Source organism: Octopus bimaculoides, chromosome 25, assembly GCF_001194135.2.
Source record: "Octopus bimaculoides isolate UCB-OBI-ISO-001 chromosome 25, ASM119413v2, whole genome shotgun sequence".
In the NCBI taxonomy this organism is placed as follows: domain Eukaryota; kingdom Metazoa; phylum Mollusca; class Cephalopoda; order Octopoda; family Octopodidae; genus Octopus; species Octopus bimaculoides.
In genome coordinates, this window is record NC_069005.1 from 617,817 (window position 1) to 639,357 (window position 21,541).

General features: G+C 38.2%; 2 protein-coding genes across 5 annotated transcripts in view; one reads left to right on the forward strand and one right to left on the reverse strand.

The window, feature by feature from the left end:
* LOC106869564 (nuclear cap-binding protein subunit 3) overlaps positions 1-2,719 on the reverse strand; it is a 48,247-nt gene extending 45,528 nt beyond the window's left edge. Inside the window, exon 1 of the mRNA XM_052976594.1 lies at positions 2,641-2,719. Within this exon, the coding sequence (XP_052832554.1) occupies positions 2,641-2,704 (64 nt within the window). The 5' untranslated portion in view covers positions 2,705-2,719. The remainder of the gene's footprint in view (positions 1-2,640) is intronic.
* Positions 2,720-6,270: 3,551 nt separating this feature from the next.
* LOC106869567 (coronin-1C-A) overlaps positions 6,271-21,541 on the forward strand; it is a 73,059-nt gene continuing 57,788 nt past the window's right edge. For 2 of the 4 annotated variants that reach the window (XM_052976596.1, XM_052976598.1), the window contains exons 1-2: positions 6,271-6,418; positions 17,561-18,351. In XM_052976596.1, the coding sequence (XP_052832556.1) occupies positions 18,160-18,351 (192 nt within the window). In that variant the 5' untranslated portion in view covers positions 6,271-6,418; positions 17,561-18,159. Of the gene's footprint in view, positions 6,419-7,880; positions 8,033-17,560; positions 18,352-21,541 lie in introns of those variants that run through there. The other 2 variants (XM_052976597.1, XM_052976599.1) reach the window with 2 other exon arrangements.

Genomic DNA, 21,541 nt, shown 5'->3' on the forward strand with positions numbered 1-21,541 from the left:
TCCAGAAAAACATGTCTGGCCATAGAGAAATGTTTCCTTGCATGGAAACAGGTGTGGCTTGGCAATAAGAAAAGCTTCCAGCCCCATGGGAAAATCACCTCTGATCCATGAAATGTTAAAATAATGATGGTGTATGTGAGTCTACATGTGTGTGTGTGTGTGTACGCACCACTCCCTACACATATTATACCTGTGTGCTTGGACATATGTGAAATGTAAAACTCTGTCATTTGATCCGCCATCCTTGTTTTCCTCTGGTGCATGGTTTCATATATCTGACCATATGTTTAGCCTAACCCCCCACACACACACACACAGCCCATGAGTTGCTTGTTCTTTCGTCCTTCCTACCAAGAGATTGTTCAATTTTTGAGCAACAGATATAACGTAGGTTGTTGTTGGTGTTGGTGTTGTTGTTACACTGTTTGCGATGTAGAGTTAAGAAGTCGGAAGAGAGACGGAGGGAAGTGAATCATTAGCTTTTTACAAATAAACTCTCCTCCATTTATGTAAAAACTAATCTTTCTCTCATTTATACTTATCCTTCCAAACATGTACACACACACACACACATCTACTATGCAGTAAGACACCTCTCTGTCCCTCTAATCCTTTCATTTCTCAACCAAGCACAAAGCCACACACCCTTAATGCTAACCCCAGCTGAGGGGTCTCTTTGTCTTCAAGGTACTTGGTGACCCTGTTGGTGCTGGTGCCATGTAAAAAGCACCCTGTACACTCTGTAGAGTGGAGGGGATGACAAATAATTGAAATCTTTGGCGAAATGCTGTGCTTGAGAAGACTTTCAAACCAAGGGAAACCATAGTCGTGTGTGTGTGTGTGTGTGTTTTGCTTGCATCTTCCTGGTTGTTGTAAGTGAGTGTCACTGTCATAAAAAAAAACAGTGAAGGGAAATATTATCTTGCTTTGGAAACAGTTAAGGGTTGGCAGCAGGAACAGCATCCAGCTGTAGAAAATCTTCCTCAACAAATTTCTTCTGACTCATGCAACCTACAAAAATAGATATTGAAACAATAACAATGACAATGATGACAGTAAGGATTAGATTGTCGATGAACCTGTCAAATATATTTCATTAATAATTGTTCAATTGAGCAAAGACAAGAAGAGTTACATTGACTGAAATATTTATTCATTTACACTTCCCCCCTCTGACTCAGTCTGTTTGTCTACTGCAAGACTGTGTTATCTTGTTTGTTTTTTATTATTCTTTTTCTTTTTTGCAATTACTAAAGATATTGATATCAAGACAGCCCTCTCCATGGCTGGTTCAGTGACTGGTTGCTTTAACAATCAACCTATCAGATATACACTTTAGAACATGACACTGAAATCAGATGAGAAATACTGGCCGTGGTGGTGGTGCTGCTGCTGCTGCTGGCGATGATGATGATGATGATGATGATGACAATGATGATGATTACAATAATTAGAATGACTTTGATAATTGTAACAGCAATAATTTTACTCTGGTTCCACTTTACAAGGCAAAATGCTCCATAAGCACGTACATAAGTAAAGCATTAGACAATGGAGACACACTCTGCCGACCAGATTTAGGCGCAGGGAACCGACACTGTTGTAAGAGCAAATATTGGGTCCAAGTGATATCCTCTGAATTACAACATGAAACTTGAGTCCCCTTTGGGGGGGGGGGGTTGCTATAGACAGGCTTTAATGGGGAAGAGGCTACCTTGGACTAGTTTTTTTCTGTGATAATAATGGATTGACCAACAGAGAGCAATTGAAATTTGCTAAACTCAAATTTTATGGGAGTCTATCATGCATATATGTGTGTGTGTGTGTGTATGTGAATATATATGTATGTATGCATATATGTGTGTGTGTATGTTATCTCATCATCATCATCACCGTTTAACGTCCACTTTCCATGCTAGCATGGGTTGCACGGTTTGACTGAGGAATGGTGAGTCAGTATGTAAATTCAAGGTAGCAGAAAAGTGGTTGAAACACAAACCAGAGGCTGTGATAGAAAATAAGAATTACAGAATTTCATTGTACTTCCCCTCAAAGACTGACCATACTTTTGAAGCAAAGAGCCCGCACATGATTGTAGAGGACAAAATAAACATTGTGAGATCATAGGTTTTGCAATACCATATATACTGATAACAGGGTCGACCACCACCACCACCACCACCACTACCACCATCACCACCACCAACACCAACGCTGCCATCATGATCATCATCATCATCATAAATAGGTTAAGTTTGTTTCATTGTGTTAGAAGATTGTGCAAAGTGTAAAGTTTACCTGTATCTCTCTCTCTCTCTCTCTCTCTCCCCCTCTCATTTCCTCTTCCAAACCGTCCAAAATCACAATGTTATCAACTCTTACAACAACCAATGTCTCTTCTTAATCTCTGCTCAACCCCCACCCCACCCCACACACACACACATATGTAGACACACATGCATCAACACATATATATATACCTACATTCATATATGCATAATTATTCAGATACAAACAAACAAAAACACCCTGTTGTTGATGTTGAAATTCCAATGAAGGAGCCTTGGATCTGGGTTAGAAACCGGCTCTTTCTCTACTGGCAAGAAATCTTGAAATAAAACTGAACAATGACATACATACCTACATACATAAGCATGAACACTTGGTGTAAACAGACGCATGATTGGCGTGGGAGATTCTTCATTGAATGGTCTAATAAATACCACCCACAGCATTGAAGCCACAACCGTCAGCCTTGTTAAACAACTGCCTATGACTTACTTTCAGGTGTTTTTAACACCAGGCACATTGAGAACATCTTCTCTTATGCCTAAAAAGCAGCTGACACACAATCTAACAACACACACACATACCATGTGTATGTGTATTCGATTTTTCTCATATTTCCTCAGCTACTTTTATTCATATTTGAATACACACACATACACACACACACACACACACACATGCACAAACACACACACATGCCTATACACATGTACAGCTACAAGCATAAAAGCCTTCTTCACAAATGTACATAATGAGTTAATGAATACTTAAACATGTTAATCTAAATTTGATATCTGGTACGAAGTAATTAAATACATCCCTTGTTAGTGGCTAATTATTTCTACAAGAATAGAGACATGTACACACAACTAATTGTTACAATCCTGGACTTGGCTTTCAAACGAACACAAATTTCATGCCACTCTCGCTGGATATTCATTATTAGATCATTAAAATGCTAATTACATTAATTACTTATTGTTGCATCTTACCTAATAATTTTATACACAAGTGTTACTGTTTACATGTGTGTGGTGGGGGGAGGTGTAAGTGCCATCCTTCTTTCTTTTACAAGGATTCATAGGACCATTGATCAAATCCATATCCTAATTATGTATGTATATTTGTATATACATACTCATGCACACACCTACATAGATATATATATATATGTGTGTGTGTGTATATATATATGTATACATACACACACACATACATATATATATACATATATATGTATGTATGTATATGCATGCATGCACGCACGTGTGTGTGTGTGTGTGCATGCGTGTGTGTGTTGAGGGAAAAGGTTGGGGGAGCTGTGTTTGTCAGAAGCTTCCTGCCTTGTCTTTGGCCCCGTTTGCTCAGCTGAGCCCTCTGCTTCTTAGATTGCCATTCAAGTGACTCAGCATTGCAGCAGTAAGGACCTGGTACAGGAGTTCCAGGGTTCTTGAGTAGTGTGGAACCATTTCTTTGCCACTATCGTTGCCAGCTCTGCCCTGACCCAGAGCAGTGGCACCTGTCAGAGTTCCAGCAATGGGTTAACCAGTGTAGGTGATGACATTCCATCTGAGTACAGGGACACACAGAAATACCCTAGGTTGGTGTCAGGGTGCTCAGTAAAACTACAGGGTGTGAGGGGCTCATCACTGTTGTCACAGCATCTTTCTGGGAGTGGGGAACACTGATGTAAAAAACTGTAGTTTCAAGTGATTTCTGGTCATCTCGCTTCAGCTCCTCGTTACTTGGTGTTAATCACGGGAACTCAGAGCGTGGTACTTGTGTGGTTACCACTTTGATCCATTGATGTGCAGATGTCTGTTTATGCTGACCTCATTTTCAGACATGTCCAGACCAAACTAGTTAGAAGAGAGCACAATAAGTCATCTCTGCTCCAAACTATGCAAATCTGCAATGGGAGCAAAGAGTCAATCAGGGAGGTCATGGATGGAGAGTTAGAAGTGTCATTGACATTAAGGAAGCACAAGGAGATGCAATCATCTGTGAAGATAGAGCAATCACCGTGTCTGTGTGTGTGTGTGTGTGTGTATGTGCACAGTGCCCTGTTGTGTGATATGGTGGACTCTGAGGAAGGTAGGGGTAGACGAGGAATGGCTTGTGAAAGGTGTACGGGTCATGCCCAGAAGCTCTGTCATCATGAATACAGTGATGGATTTAGTGTACAGGTAGGCATTCATGGTCCCACATATAAAGCACCTGTGTTGGTGCCATGTAAAAAGTACCTGTGACACACAAAAAGCACCCAGCACACTCTCTGGAGTGGTTGGCATCAGGAAAGGCATCCAGCCATTGAAACCAAATCAAAACACATGACTGGAAGTTGCTGTCCAACCCATGTCAGTTTGCAAAAAAAAAAAAGATGTTAAATAATAAAGCTTGGCGATAACTATGTGTGTGTGTGTGTATACACACATATACACACACACACATGTATATTATCATCAGCATCATCATCATTTGATGTCCGTTTTGCATGCAAGCAGGGATTGGATAGTTTGACAGGAACTGGCCAGCCAGAAGACTGCACCAAACTCTACTGTCTGTGTGTCTGTGTGTGTGTGTAAACTTTTGCCAGAGATTGGAGGAGAGAAAAGAGATAGAAAGAGAGGAGGAGAAAAAGGTAAGGAAGGAAATAGAAAGATCTTATAATGTGTGACCATCCTTACGGAAGATCGTTGAGTGGAGAGGTTGACTACTTTTTAGTAAACAACACACTCACACAGGCACACAGACACACACACAAGCACTCAGAAGTATTGTCTCACATATGTCATAGTGATTTGCAAATCTCTGATTCACTAAGACTATTTATGTAATTAGTAGACAAAAACTCCCTGTAGATGTGTTTAAAATCTAAAACAGAAAGCAAGGGAAATAACTCCAATAGCATCAAGGCATTGAATTTTTTGTAAGGAAAGGCACAAGTGTGGTATATTCTGATGGTGAGTGTTTGGAAATGCCAAAGGTGGTTTAACAAATTCAAAAGTAGGGATTTTGATCTTTTGGATGGGTACTGGTCAGGAAAACTATTCCCAATAAAAAGAGCAACTGAAGAGGATCCCCATCAAAGTATTGGGGGACTTATCCCAAACGCTTTGGGATAAGTTTTGGTTCATTGTGCAAGATATCTCAGCAGATTGGGAAAGTGTATAGAGAAGGGAAGTGGGTACCTCATGAACTCTACTCTGAAAATAAAGTGGTATGTTCTACAAGATAACCCCCCCCCCCAAAAAAAAAAGATAAATTCATTTTAAACCTTACAGTTTAACACTCTAGATAATGCAATTTGTTGGGAGTGGGAGGGCAAGGCTGGAACGAATTGGATTAAGGGCCTGCATGATTAGGATTCCCTTGGAGCAAAACCACAAGAAAAATCAGGACTAGCCAACAAGGGACCCTCCATTGCAGTTGATTGATTGGCAAGACATAGCAGTCGAAACTCAGGTTAAAATGCATTCTGCTTAAAGAAAAATAAAGTCACATTTGCATAATGTATTCGCAGAGAGATTGTCTGAAAAGCTGGAAAAAAATGGAAAAAAGACTGGTTGGTCACGTCGGAATGTCTTTGGTCATAAGTCTGCTTAGAGTTTGCTTGGCACGAGAAAAATTGGCAGCTTCATGGGACAGTGGAGAAAAAAAAACTATTGTAAAAGTGAAAGAGGACTGGGATGTATTTATTAGTATTATTGGTAGCAAATTTAATTTGGTCCTTACTGGGTATTGAGCCCAAAACCGCCGCCACCCTGGGTCCACAACAATCTTCATGCCGTTGGCTTCATTATAATAATTCCTCAAATCCATTCATTCAATCGATCCAACAAAAAAGAAAAAAAAAATTTCTGACTCCAACAAAAATCAATCATACAACGACACCACCACCACCACTACTACTACTAGTAGTGCAGCTACAACCACCACTACTACTACTACTACTGTAGCTGCTGCTACTACAATGACAACCACCACCGCTACTACTATTACAGCTATCACCGCCGCCTCCACCACCACCATGACTACCCTATTGCCCGCTAAACACTGACCTGTCATCTTATCTAATAAAACATCTGATAAAACACTGCCAAACCTCGTCGAAGGAATAACGTTTCATGTAAGTATATCAGAGAGAGAGAGTGTGTGTCCATGCCATATTACATATGTAGTTATATATTTGTATACCTACAGCTTGATATATATATATATATATATATATATATATATATATATATATATATATATATATATATATATATACATACACAATGCTGTCTATGCTAAGTGGTTGTGTGTTGGTAGTCTTGTATAGCAATAATTAATTAATTACAAATATTTTACATGAAAATATAAATCCCAAACAAGAAAATATAATCATGAGCGAAGAAAGAAGAAAAAAAAAAAGCCCAAAGAAACCTCAATTCAAAAGTAATTGCATGAATCGGTGTCGTTGCACCATAAAGGGTGAAACAACTTATTGAAGCAAGTGGGGAACCGTTTGCGGCAATTAGCGCGGGCGATGGCGAGACTAAGACGGTGGTAACAGCCAAGTGCGGCAAGTTTCCATTTATGTCACGTTTGCCTGTCTTATCTTTTCTAAAACTAATTCCTAGAGTTTTAAAGAATCTGGTCTCAGTCTGGAGAGAATTCAGTAATAAAACACCAAACATAAAGTTAATTGATTTGTCGTGAATATTGGAAACATCTCGAGTTTCGGTGAAAGACTTTCGCCTACGTTTGCTTTCAGTTTCTTAAACAAAGCTTGCTCGTGGTTTTAAAATTATCTTTCTATCCAAATAGAATGTCTGTGTGGTGGATGTATGTATGTGCATATATCTATATAGAAGTTTGTATTTATCCAAATAGAACTGTTGTGGTGTGTAAGTCTATGTAGAAGTCCACATCTATCCACACAGCTGTTTTCGTATGCATGAACACTTGCATATATATGTTTAATCTGTCTAATCTCTATGGATATATAGTATTTCTGTATATTTATAATGTGTTCGATATTCATCCATAACGTGGTGTTCCTTTCCTGACTAAAAAACTGGTGAATATCGAAGAGAGAAACCAGGAAATAAAAGAGGAACATGTGTTCGGAGGGAAATAACTGTTTTGCTCAGCTGTAATTTCCTTCTTATTAAATATATTTTCCTCATAAACATACAGAGGACCTCTATCATTTCCACCACCAAACCCATAATCGATATCTCCACCACTGCCATCATCGATCACTCTAATCAATAAACACTATCATCGCTATCGTCAATACCAATCAGTACCACTAGCACTGCTATCATCGATACCAATCGATACCGTGGGAACAATAACAACCCCCCAAAATCATCTCAAAACATCAATAAAATTTAAAGCGGTCAGGTCACCAATTATCTCTACTCCATAATCATTGCTTTCACGTTTTTTTCTTTTTCTTAAGGTGGATCTCTTCTCCTTCTGATATCTATCTACACACACTCACATACACATAAACACACATACATATTCCCATAAATGTAAAGTAAAAGGCCCATCCTTTGTTGTTTCTTTTTTTTATTTTATTAATATTTATATCAATTAAAACCCACAAACGAACACACACACACCACATCCATCTCCATTCTCCTATCAACACACTTGAATCAGTGGGTGTCACTCTATCTTTATTTTTATATATTATCTATAAACGTTTATTATATTTTCAATATTTGAATCGCTTTGCGAAAGACTGGTGAGTTATTGTTATTTCAACTATCTTATCAAATTTGTATAATTTTATTGTTTCTATGCCTTAAATATTTACCATTTCACACACTCTTCTCCTCTCTCACGTTGGAGCCACCAAGGAGGCAGTCGGGAGCCGCCTCCACTTTCAGATCGTTCGACCTGCTAAAAATAGCAGTAGAATAGACAAACCTCCCTTAAAATCGCAGCCGAAAACAAAGAAGATACGTTGGATAATATCGTCTTTGGCTGTCCATCTACAAAAGAGGGAAAATACTAAATGATTGTCGAGGGAATGTCTTTGATTATAAGCCTGCTTGGGTAGAGCTGACCTGGGGTTAAACAACAACCTAACATCTGTCACATACATGCATATATGTATATATATATATACACACACATAGTATATATATAATACTATGGTATATGCACATTAAGTAAGCTATACAGAATGCTGTATAATAAATTCAATCGCAGCATTCTGACTGTGACACAACTTGTCCTTAAATATTCTTATTTCCTCTGCAATTGCTATGCTTTATAGAATTCCATGTCGTTGCCTCTTCCATTCTTTTTACCAAATCTATTAGAATCTGCAGCTGTTCTGCCTGGAACCAACAGAAAGCCGGCATTTTCGTCTTTTCTGTCTTTTCTCGACCAAGTTGAATGTTTGGTTTGTAAATTTATTATATTTTCACGACGGATGGCAATTGGAAGATTAAACCAAGAAATGTTATTTATATATGGCTCGCTGCACGATTTCCATAGCTTCAATGCAGTAATATATATATATACATTCAGTGTTTATATAATAATTAGTCACATAAATATATACACACATGCATGTGTATATACCTGTGTGTGTGTGTCATATATATAAATATACGTACACCTACACACCTACATGCACGTGCAAAGTGAGTGTATATATATATATATATATATATATATATGTGTGTGTGTGTGTGTGTATGTATATTTGTGTGCATTGAATAGGCAGTATATATTTTATGTATGTATACGCTATTAAAACCCAAGACTGACAAATTTTGTTCAGAGGTGTTCGCTTCTCGCCATTAGAAGTTGCTTTTGTCATCATAGTCATATTTGAAGTTTTATTATAGTTTTGGCAGGGTGGTGGTGGTAGTTGTTATTATTGCTAAGGCGGTAGATTTGGTGCGTCGGACAAAATGCCTTGTGGTGTTGTCGTTTCGTAACAGTTCCTTTACGTTCAAAGTTCAAAACGTCGCCTTTCATCGTTCCGGAGTCCGACTCCTTCCCTTCCAGAAATTCCAGGCCTTGTCTTTAAATCAGAAATACCATTTATGTGCTGAATTTAGCGGAAAAGAATGGATTTAGAAGGAAATCGTGCCATTATTTCGATTGTCATTGAAGAGGCAATAATGCTTATTAATAGTAATTCATTTATAAACTCGTCTACCAAGTATTCTACTTTTCTCCTGCCAAGAAAATTAAAGATTTATCCTAGATTTTGTATTATTTATAATTATAACTGAAAAGAATTATGCGTGTATGTGAACCTGTGTGGTGCGTTGCGTATGTCCATGTGTTAGTGTGTCTATGGTGGTTGTATGAATTTTGACCCTCTCAGTTGAATCTGAAACTCTGGTGAGTAACGATTTGGTCAGCGAGATTTCCGCATTCACTCAGCCATTTTAATTAGACCAATTGTGATCTGAATGTTGAATTTATTTATTTTTCAAGTTGTCATTATGAAAGTTAGTCTGACAGTCTGCAATGTAGGTTCGAAACCCCAAACCGTTTCACTTATCGTCGTCGACAACCTACCCTAAGAAAGGCATAGATGATGCTACACAGTTTTATTATTTCTTTCCCTCCACGTTCTGGTTAAATAATCTATCTATCTACATTAGTTGTAAACCATTTCACTTCACATTTATCGATTATAGGAGCCAACGTACGAGCTTCTATTGTTGCCTCTCTCGAGTCTTCTTGCTAGAAAAATAGCAGCCAAATCTCAATTATGTCAGACACATTTTGCTAACTTATGAAAAAGGATGGACACGTCGGTTAATGCAGTCCTTCAAACACTTATTCAAAAATTAAACAGGATTGTCATTGTTTGAATATGTTTAGTCATAGGTCAGCCCGATCAAGGCCGATTTCAAGCTGAACAACCACAATAACTTTGATCAATAATTGATATTGTAAATCTCTTTCACTCCGCCCTAAAATGTCTGACTTTGCCATTTGTAAAAACTTTTATTTTTTAAAAAAAGAAATCTAAATTTGACTTCCGACTCGGTTTCCTTTGCTGTTTCAGAACAACCTTCAGTCGCTAAAATAATTAGAAAAAAAGTATGAACACCACAACTTTATACTTTGTCTCTTCTATAAATAATTGTCAGTTGTTTTCTTTATCATGATTACTTCCAGCGGTCTTGGGTTCGATTCTCACAGTCCATATAGTTTTTTGTTTTACTGTAACCCGCCCTTCTCTTAAACACAATGTTTTATTAGAATCTTTTTCTTTATTTTCTGATTGTGGTATTAAATGTAATGTAAAATTTACATAAATGATTTCTTGCTAAGACAATGTTACTTCGAATTTCGATAAAAGCTGAGCTTTTGTGACGCTTTTTGCCTTTTTTTAAAATCATTGTGTGAACAAAGTTATTCAGTTTCAACGAAGAGACGAAACCAGTTGGTAAAACGAACGTAAGGAGGTACATTAATCTTTCACAAGAATTCTCGAGACTGTCAGAAAGAATGATTGTTAAATAGCTTCCTCTTTTGAGTTTGTGTGTACTGACGGCTTGTCTTGAATATCATTCGGTTAATGTAGTCAAGTAGATCCGGGGGCAAACCGAGGAGGGGGTCTCGCTAGGGTCTTTCACTACCAGTCATACAATCTGCATAATCCTATATATTTACTTATTTCAACTATGCTATAGTTTTCCCAAGATCTATGCTGTGTGTGTACAAACATACACCCACACACAAATATATACATAAACGCACGCACACACATATATATATACGCACGCACACACAGACACATATATATATATATATATATATATACACACACGCACGCACACACACACACATATATACACACATTTTTTTGATATCGCAAAGGGATTAATTGCTGTTTGGTCAGCTGTCGATTTTTACCCATTTCCGTTCTGCCAACATCTTCAACCGCACCATCATTTATCCTTATTTTTTTCTTTTATTTCCCCCCGTCTTTCCATTCTGCACCTCCACTCTATACAAGGCCATAACCACCATCTTCTCTCGTACAAAACACTTGTCCGACACTTACCACCATCGAACCACTCATTACACACCAAGCCAACCATCCGTCCACCACATCTCCATCATGCTTTACCATCGTCTCACCGCCACTTCTATATATTTTTTCTTTTTTTACCCCTTTCCTTCCGACAATAGTATGGGAGTCCTAGGTACAATGACAGCTCCTCCAAAACTCTGCTGTACAAAAAGACAAAACCAAAAAATGCATCAAACAATAAAAATAAATGAAAATTGGACGGTCACGGCTGGAATGTCTCCCCCCATTCCATGTGACTTTAGCCTTAAACTTCTATTTTCTCCTTATTTCAAACCTCAGCTCTAACAATCTTTTGCTTTACAGTTTCCATGAGAGAACCTCTTTTATCTTTTTTTATTTCTGATTGCCATTTTATTTGTCTATTTATTTTTCTCCGAAATATACCAATCTCGCCTTATTTAGTCATTTTTCTCGACTCCGGCTGGTCCGACTCTGTAGTTGCTGCTCCACTTCAAATGTCACCACCTCCTCCTCCACCGCCACCACCACTGCTATGACCATCGCCGCCGCCATCAAAACAACAATAACAAAAAACTACCAGTCACCCACCCACTTTTGTTGTTCTGTTTGCCGATTCGGGTATATTTTTGAATGTTGTTTATTGATACATCTGTTCGATCCTGTTAGGGGTGTGTGTCTGTGTTATTGCCGTGTTAAGCATTACAGATCCGTAATTAAATCTGTTTGTTAATGAAAGACAATTTGCTTTGCGTGTCTAAATAGATTTCATTAAATCTTCCTCTTTCTCTCCCATACACACCCACATTATATATGCATGCACATATATATGTATGTATACATATATACTGATTTGTGAATGTGCATATATATATATATAATGTGTGTGTGTGTGTGCATACGCTTTTTCAAAAACAAACAAAGAAAGCAATATTCTATATTCTTGAATAATTACAAAATATTCTACAAAAATATATTTTTAAGAAATGGACTTCCGCGACTAGTTTTAACACTGACTGGGCAATTCAATTTTTTTTAAAAATTGAAAAGGTACTGAGACATTTTGCTACAATCATTAATTATGTTTATAATAATTAGTAATATCTATTATAATTAATAATGCCTTTTCTGACGATGTCAACAAAACGTATGATGAGAAATAATATTTTTTAAAAAATACCAACATTTCCATTTAGTAACTTGTATTTTAAGTATAACCTTTTAATTTCTGAAGCAAAAACAAACAAAATAAAACTTAAATCTTCTTCGTAGTCGGTGTTGACTTCGTAAATTTAATTCTTGCGTGTGTCTTGAGTCCTTAACTTTGGAGTTATTTGTAACGTCGCTCCGGTCGAGTTCGGGGCCCGGCTTCAGACACAGTCGCCGCCTCCCTCATAATTTCATTTTAACCTTGACGTCGTTACCATTTTTCACCATTCTTTCGTGCTTTATCATCTGTGAAAGTAGGTTTCAATCAAGCTGCGAACTTTGGTCGCTTTTCTGTTTTTTTCATCGATATTGAATAGCAGCCGCGTGCATGGCGGTGACGAGTGGGTGGGAGCTAAAATATCCTTTGACCCTTTATCTTTCACTACATTTACACATATGTGCATGTGTGTCATACATTCGTTCGTTTTCTCTTCTTTTTTTTTTTGTTATGGTTTGGGCGGGAACTGATTTTAAAACCGGATTTTACGGCCGAATACTCTTCCTCACACCAAACCCCACGTTTTTCCGGTTAAGGTTTTTTAAAAATTTTCACAGGTCTTTAATGACCACACACACACGCATACATAAGTCACTGAGGAAGTCTCTACATGCACGCTTGACCTGCTAGAAATAGCTGCCAGGTTTCTCAGATCACATATTATTACAGTCTTTGAAAAGGGATAACTTGGTTAATGTAACCCAAGGTACACAATTACTGAAAAAAATTAGGGGTTAGTCATAGCTAAAATGTTTTTGATCAGGGGCCTGCTTGATTAGGGCTGGCTTTGAGTCTGAACAACACCATCCCTAGGTGTTGTTTCAGGACTGTATGGATGTTATATCAATCCATCCAACCAATGCCAGCATGGAAGATGGACATTAAATAATGATGCTGATGTCTGGTTGTTTAAATCACAAGCACAATCCATGTGACAGGCTTCCACACAGTCTCCATCTACCCAACTTTCATTCACAAGGCTTGGGTTGACCCAAGGTTTGGGTAAAAAAACAATTTGCCCAAAATGCCCAGCAATTTACGGTTGAACCTAGGGCTCCAAGATAGTGAAGCAAACTTCTTGGTTAAGCCTGTGGGCCTATAAGGCATTTGGGGTCAGACTAATGTACGCTTCCTTTACAATTGTGTGAATTGACGGGTTGTGTTGTGATATAAAGGCTCCCTGATTGGTGGTCAGTTGAACAGTGAGATATGTGGATGCATTGAGTGGACGACACCTAATGTTGGAGGCTGACCATCTTGTATTTTCTCTAGGCCAACGAGGAAGCAACTGCACTGTGGTCTGACCTCTGAGAAATAGCAACCAAATCACTCCAACGTTTTTAAAAGGCATGGCTCAGTGGTTAAGAAGTTTGTTTCCTAAGCATGTGATTTGGGATTCAGTTCCACTGTGCAGCTGTCTTCTACTCTAGCCCTGGGTCAATCAAAGCTTTGTGAATAAATTTGACTAACAGAAACTGAAAGAAGCCCATTGTGTTGTGTGTATGTATAAAGTGTATAAATTTGTGTTTGTGTCCTTTTGCCGTGATATCATGTGATGGTTTTCTAGTTTTAGGGAAGTACTACCTTACCTGGAAACTAGTGAAGGTTGGTCACAGGAAGGGCATCCAGCTGTAAAGATACCTGCTTCAACAAATTCCATTTGGTCAATGCAACCATGGAGAAATGATGATGATGATGAGTATATTTTGTTGGAAAAGCTATAAATGGTCATGTGACTAACAAGTTTATTTCTCAATAGAGTAGAGTTGAAAGTTCAATCTCTCACCACAGTACCTTGGGAAAGGGTCTTCTTCTGTAGCATCATTAATGCCCTCTGTTAAATATGGTACCCAGAAACTGGTGTTATGGAATGTATTTGATGTGGATGTGTGTGTGTGTGTGTGGTAAAAGAGGGGTATCTATGTACAATGTATATGTGTGACATGTTATGGTGTGGTGATGTGTGTGAGGTTGTAGATTTCTGATGAAATGGGGGAGTGTATATGTTTGTGCCTGAGCCTGTCTCCATGTGTGTGAGTGAGGTGAGTAATTATGTGTGTGTGTGTGTGTGGTATGTTCAAGTAGTGCAGATGTGTAGGACGATAGTGTATGATATGGGTGTGTTTATGTGGTGTACGATAGCATGGCGTAATTTAAGCAGAGATACGATCAATGGTATGAGATCAGAGGCATGAAGATTATTGACATTAGTCCGGGTGTACCATGATGTATGAATTGGGAGTAGGTTCATCAAAACTGTGATTATGACTACAGAGGTAGAGAAGGCATGGGACTTGTAAGGAATTGAAGATATGAAGTGGTTGGGGTGGTGATAAAGGGTGGTTGGGGTGGGCAAGGAGAAGGAGAGGTTTGGATAGGTAATTGGTGGCAAAGATGGCAAGAAGATCGAAGGAGGAGGAGGGGAGAGATGGTGAAGGTGAGGGTTGAATGGATAGAATTGCTGAAGGTGAATTGAGTGATGGTAAGAGAGGTGACCATAATACAATCATTGCTGTACTTACTTTAGACTTCATGGGTGGGACCTGTGAACTTGGGCTCTTCCTGGTTCCCATGGCCATTCCTTTGAATATCGGTAAAATTTACTGTCGAAAGTGGCAATTCAAAGTAAGGACAAGCTCAGCAAGGTAAGGGAGATTAGAAGAGCTTCAGGGCTCCCTACATAATGTGGGATGATGGTGAGTTAGGGATTTGATATCTCAAGTGGAGAATGGAGGAGCTTGGTGGGAAGAAGAAGAATGAGTTGGAGAGGTGAAGAATGGGATTTTCTTGAATAGGAGACGGAAGGGTAGTGACTAAGGGCTGGGGAACCTTCTCGAGGGGGTGGCATAATTGCTAGTGGTTATGACGGGGTGACCAGAGTCATTATATTTATGAATTTGGCAAAGGAAATAGGTGGTGGGGTGCGAACAATATAGTTGGGGTCAGTGGGGGAAACGACAAAGTGATGAGATTTTTTTTTATAGTGGTGGACAGAAGAAGTTGAGTAGGGGTGAGGGTCTGATAGAAGGGGTTAATAGAAGAAGGGTGTGTTCTATTGGCTTAATACTTCCTCCCTATAGAGGCCTGTTTACCATACATCTACTTCACCACCTTTATCGGCTGATTTCATCACAATTATATTTTTGCATTGGGGTTGGTCAGTGTGATGTGCTCAGTTTGAGTAACGTTGAAGCAATGCAATCACTTAAAAAAGTCAAAAGAGTACACTGGTGACAGCATCCAGGGTTTCAAATTGACCTGGGGACCAGTATGCAATTGGAGCATTGATGGTCAAAGGTAGTAGAAACCACAGCTGGAAGCCCTTCCTAATGCCAATCATTTTGCAGAGTGCGCTGGGTGCTTTTTTTTATTTGACACCAGATTGCAGTGAGGTCACCAAGTAACTTGCAAGACAAGACCCCCTCAACTGAGTGGGGAGTAGTCGTGAGGGAGGTGGCTTTGTGCCAGGTGTGGAGAGGTTAGGGTATGAATAGAGGGACAGTCGATAACATCGTTGCCAGTGCTAACTTGGAACTTATTTTATCAACCCCAAAAGGATGAAAGGCAAAGTTGACTTCTACGGGATTTGAACTTAAATAATAATTTTTCTTTATTAGCCACAGGGGCATAGATGAGGGAAATCACAAGGACACCGTCCTTAGTTTTTGTGTTGTCCTAAATATTTATTTCTAGCCCTTAAAGAAAAGTATTATAAAGAAAAGTATTATTGTCCTTTTCTTTATAATACTTTTCTTTAAGGGCTGGAAATAAATATTTAGGACAACACAAAAACTAAGGACGGTGTCCTTGTGATTTCCCTCATCTATGCCCCTGTGGCTAATAAAGAAAAATTATTATTTGAGTTCAAATCCCGTAGGAGTCAACTTTGCCTTTCATCCTTTTGGGGTTGATAAAATACGTTCCAAGTTAGCACTGGGAACGATGTTATCGACTGTCCCCTTCCCTAAAACTTCGGGTCTTGTGCCCATAATAGAAAGAATTATCATCATCATCTTTTGGCAGAATGAAAGTCTGTATCACAGAACCGGCGAACATGCCGGACCAGAATTAATATTTCATCGACTGAGATCAAACACCTTTACCGATCGACTTTTGCCTTTTGTTATTCTGCTGACTGGTGGATCGACAAAGTACCAGTCATACACTGTTTCGATATAATCGATCCGTAATAATCTGATTTCTCTCTTCCTTAAAAAAAAAAAAATTGAAATTCATGGCTTTGTTCCTTTGTTAGAGAAGAATTACTCCAATTGGCAGAAACTGCATTCGATGACTTCGACATTTTTATTTACATCTCTTTTTCGTGCCAAAATCAACTTCTTTTTTCCTTCTTCTTTTGCCTTCCTTTCTTCCTTACTTCAGATGATGAGGGAAAATGTACTCGTAATATACTTGAGTTAATTCGATCGCCTTTCACTACACACCTCTTGCAAACTCGTGGCCTCCTGCCAATGTTAAGGAAGAAGAAATCATTAAATATTCCAGCAGATAGGATAGATAGATGGTTATTAAGCTGATAGGCTAAGCTCAACCAGCCCAGCGTTGTTGTAAAAAGGAAGAAACCACCGACATATGGATGACACATCCAATCCTCCTACCACTGCTTCCTCATCCCTCTTAGCCTCTGCCGCCCCCCTCCCGCCTCTGCCGACTAACCCTCTTTTGTCTACATTTAAGCTTCATACAACCGTCACTCCTCCCCCTCCTACTTTCATTGTTTCCACTTCTTCCTACTCTCCTCTCTCTTCCCTTCTTTTTCCTTTTCTCTCTTCTTCTGCATGTCTCTTTCTTTCTTTCTTTCTTACAACTACTACTATAGCTACTAATAATACAACTACTAATGCTATTATTGTTTTTTTTCCTCTGATTGTTCATATGTTCTTTTGTTTTGTTCTTTAATTCTACTACTTCTGCTGCTGCTAATATGGAGATCGTGTATTTTTCTCCTTCCTTTGTTACTGTGCAATAAACTCATTTTTTCTTTTTCTCTCTCTCTCTCTCTTTTGCAGAGGAAGAAGCTTAGTCTGGGTTCGGGCAATTTGCAGAAAACATCAACGATTACTGGGGAGGACACGGATTCATTATTACCCCTGGTTTGGTACACAGATATTTCTGTTGCAAAGTGGCTTGAACTTATAATAGATACATACATGCATACATAACATAAGAAAATAGACATAGATTAGGAGATAACATTTTATGCCCAGCTAAAAGCACGTGCACATAATATATATATCTTTATGCATATACACCCTCGATCATTCAATACAGTGAGATATACAACTGCAGGCATCTAAATGTATTACATATTAAATGACAGAGAGTTCTTTTAAACCCACCTCCACTAAACTCATTGCCTGTCGACTTGTCCACCTCCCTCTCTCTTCCTTCACGTTTTTAACATTCGTCAAATAACCACACAAGATAGACTTACAAACAGCACTAAACACACACACACACATATATATATATATATATATATATATATTCATTCCGGCAGGCACACACATACAGACATAGAGTCGAATATCTAGCATTAGATTAGGGCAAGCCACTCTTTACCACATCGTACCAGCAGGATTTATCTCCGCACTTTACATCAACCAGCATGTCGTTTGTGCCAAAGAGTAAATTTCGACATGTCTTCGGCAAAGCACTCCGTCGGGACCAATGCTATGATGGTATCCGTATCACCAAAAGTTCCTGGGATTCTACCTTTACTGCTGTCAACCCGAAGTTTGTGGCCATTATCACCGAATCCGCCGGTGGTGGTTCGTTTCTCGTCCTTCCTTTGGCAAAGGTAACGATTTTTTAAAAAAGAATTATCGATTATAGTGTGTGTGTGTGGAGGGTAATCTTTAAAGTTATTGTTCCTACACAAACTTAAAACAATTAAAGGACAGGTTCATTAATGGTAACTTTTCATAATTGATTTACTAACTTATATTTCAGTGAGTAAATTCAGTTAGACAACCCCTCCCTGTATGTAATACATACACAAGTATATATATATATATGTATACACGTAGAAATCCTGGGGGCGTAAAACAAGTTCTTTCTAACCTTTTCAAAAGGATTTTGTTGACAAAACTTTAAAGATCGCCGTTTATAGAATTGCTTTTTTTATATTTCAGTGAGAAGAAGAAAAAAAAAGAGCATTCGGCGAGGTGTTTGCCCTCTATTTTGATTTTATTTTAGTTGTATTTTCACGATTTTCTAATATATGTGTGTGTGTGTGTGCCTTTATTTGCGAGCACTGGCTGTTGTAATGAAGAAATCTTACGGAAAGGGAATTTATTAAAAACTCCTTTTTTTTCTACTCAAAAATAAATCACACCATCAAATTCAATCCTCATCTCGATTTGTCCTTAACAGAAATATATGGCATTTCATCACATTCGCAGTGTTTGTACACCAGTATCCCCTTCGGTTGTCACCATTCCTCAATATTCCCATAAAAAATAAATAATCTTCTAAACTATTTCAGATTTTAAACCGGTTGAGGCTTTCTTTGTCACTTTTAAGTCTGCCTCCTTTGAAACACTGCGTTAGCGACGAAGGGGTTCTTGGAAATAGATGCAGTTCATAAAAAAAAATGAATTTATTGTTTCTTTTGAAATTAATTTGAGTTTACATTTGAAATAAAAGTGGAACCGTTTAAATTTTTGTGTTGTGTGTTAGTGTGTGTGTATATAGTGCGTGTGTATATATATAGTGTGTGTGTGTATGTATATAGTGTGTGTGTGTGTATATATATATATAGTGTGTGTGTGTGTATATATATATATATATATATATAGTGTGTGTGTATATATATAGTGTGTGTGTGTATATAGTGTGTGTGTAAATGTATGTGTGTGGATTCATGTATTGTCTTCATATTCTTACATCGAAAAGCATTTTTAAAAAGACTACAAATTCTCTTTTACTCCCCGAGGCCTGACTGCAGTAACGGAAACCCCGTAGATACAGATTTAAAAATGTTGCCCATATATGGCACAAGTTAATTCGAAGACCTAGTTTTCGGTAATGACAGTCACGGGCGTGGATAGACCAAGTCGGCTCCTATAACTGTATTGCACAATTATGCATATTAGTGCGGCACAGTGTCAATAGCTAAAAATTATTCCAGTCTTTCCACTAAAATGGTTCGGAGTATAGAGAATCAATTATATTCGAGGCATACTGAGATTCGTGTGTGTATATAATTATATGTTAGTGCACGTGTCCGTTATACACGCTGAGAGTTGACGTGGGGGGGGGGGTTCCTGGAATAAATTATCTGATGATTTATGCTTCTAATAACCTTCTTCAAACGCACTCACGCGTGTATAAATGTGAAATCATTTCTGTCCCCAAGTTGTTTGTTTAACCTATTTGATCAAAGACCATTTTCGTCTGTCTTAAATGTAGGCACCACACTGTTCAGATTTTGTCTCTTTTTAAAACTGTAGGTTATCATTATTTGAAGGCGATTTAGCTGACATTTCTAGCTGGTTTAGTGACCATTAGCTTAGAAGACCCCCTCACTAACATGTGTTTGCTTTATCTAAGTAACCACTCCATGCTGTCTCTTACATATTTCTGTTTGAACCAAAGAAGAAAAAAAGAGCCTCCACCCAGTCACTGTCTTCCTTCAAACACATCCTACCCTCTTCAAAACGAAAGGACAGATTGCATAACGGAGTCCTATATAGACAGTCTAAAATTAAAACCGGGTTGATTATGCTAAACAACAACACATGTCTGTTTTCGTGCCTGTATATGTAAAGTACATTTATGGGTGTGTGTGCATGTTGGTCTGTTGTAGGTGCATTGTGTGTGTGCATATATATAATATGACTCTCTTAGCAAACATATGTCCATGCTATCATCATTGTATACATCTATTTTCTTTTTTTCTCTCTCATCCTCTTTGTGCGTGTCTATCTTATACACACATATCCATACATATTTAAGTGACAAGTGTATATATATATATATATGTGCATATACACGGACATATCTTAAATCTATGCATATATATATATATATATTTATATACACGCATTTTAGATGTGTGTGTATGTAATATATGTGTGCATATATAGTGTATATGCATATATAGTGTATATATATGTCTATATATAATGAAACGAGCAAAACATCAACTTGCTTCCCTTACACGTGACTAGGGATTGCCTCACTGCCAAATAACACATCCATTCTCTACATAATTTCCTTCCTCTCTCTCTCTCTCTCTCTCTCTTTCTCTCACTCCGTTTCTTCCTCTCTATTTCTCTCCATCCGCGGCTCAGCCTGTCCCATATTTCATAACGTGTTTTCCCTGAACCTTGTTCTTTGTTTTCTTAAGGCTCATTGTTGATAGCTAGACTATATTTTGTCATCTCTTTTCGCTCTCTCTTTCCTCTTTTGTCCACATTTCGTATTATTGATTGTTATAATTAGTAATGGTTAGTAATGGTAATGATAGTGCTACATGCTAAAGCAAAAAAGGAATTTTACGTTGAGCATTGATCCTAGTAATTAGATTTGGAGATAATTGGTGTTTATCTCATTGTTTTATTTATTCTTTTTGTCAGAAATTCAGAAAAGCAACCATGTCGAGAAATAGAAAGGAGGGAACCGCTCGGTTTTCACTCGACCTCTCTCAAAGTGAAAAGCCTTACTGTCTCAAGGGAAAGAACGCTCGATAATGTAGCTTAAAAAAAAGGCGAGATGGTTACGGTTGGACTGCTTACGGTCAGTGGTTACGGTCAATGGTCTGTTTGATCAGAGTCAAAAAGCACGAACCAGCGAGGGAGTGAACATCTGAGTAGTCGATCAAATTGCTAAACATCGAAGCCAAATCTCGATCAAATCACACCCTGCCGTCTTTAACTATGAAGGACACATTGTAGAACATGGTCCTGCATAAGATAGGTTGACCACGTCAGTCTTTGGTCATATGTCTTCTGCTTGCTCGTACAGGGGTGGCCAGAGAGAGAGAG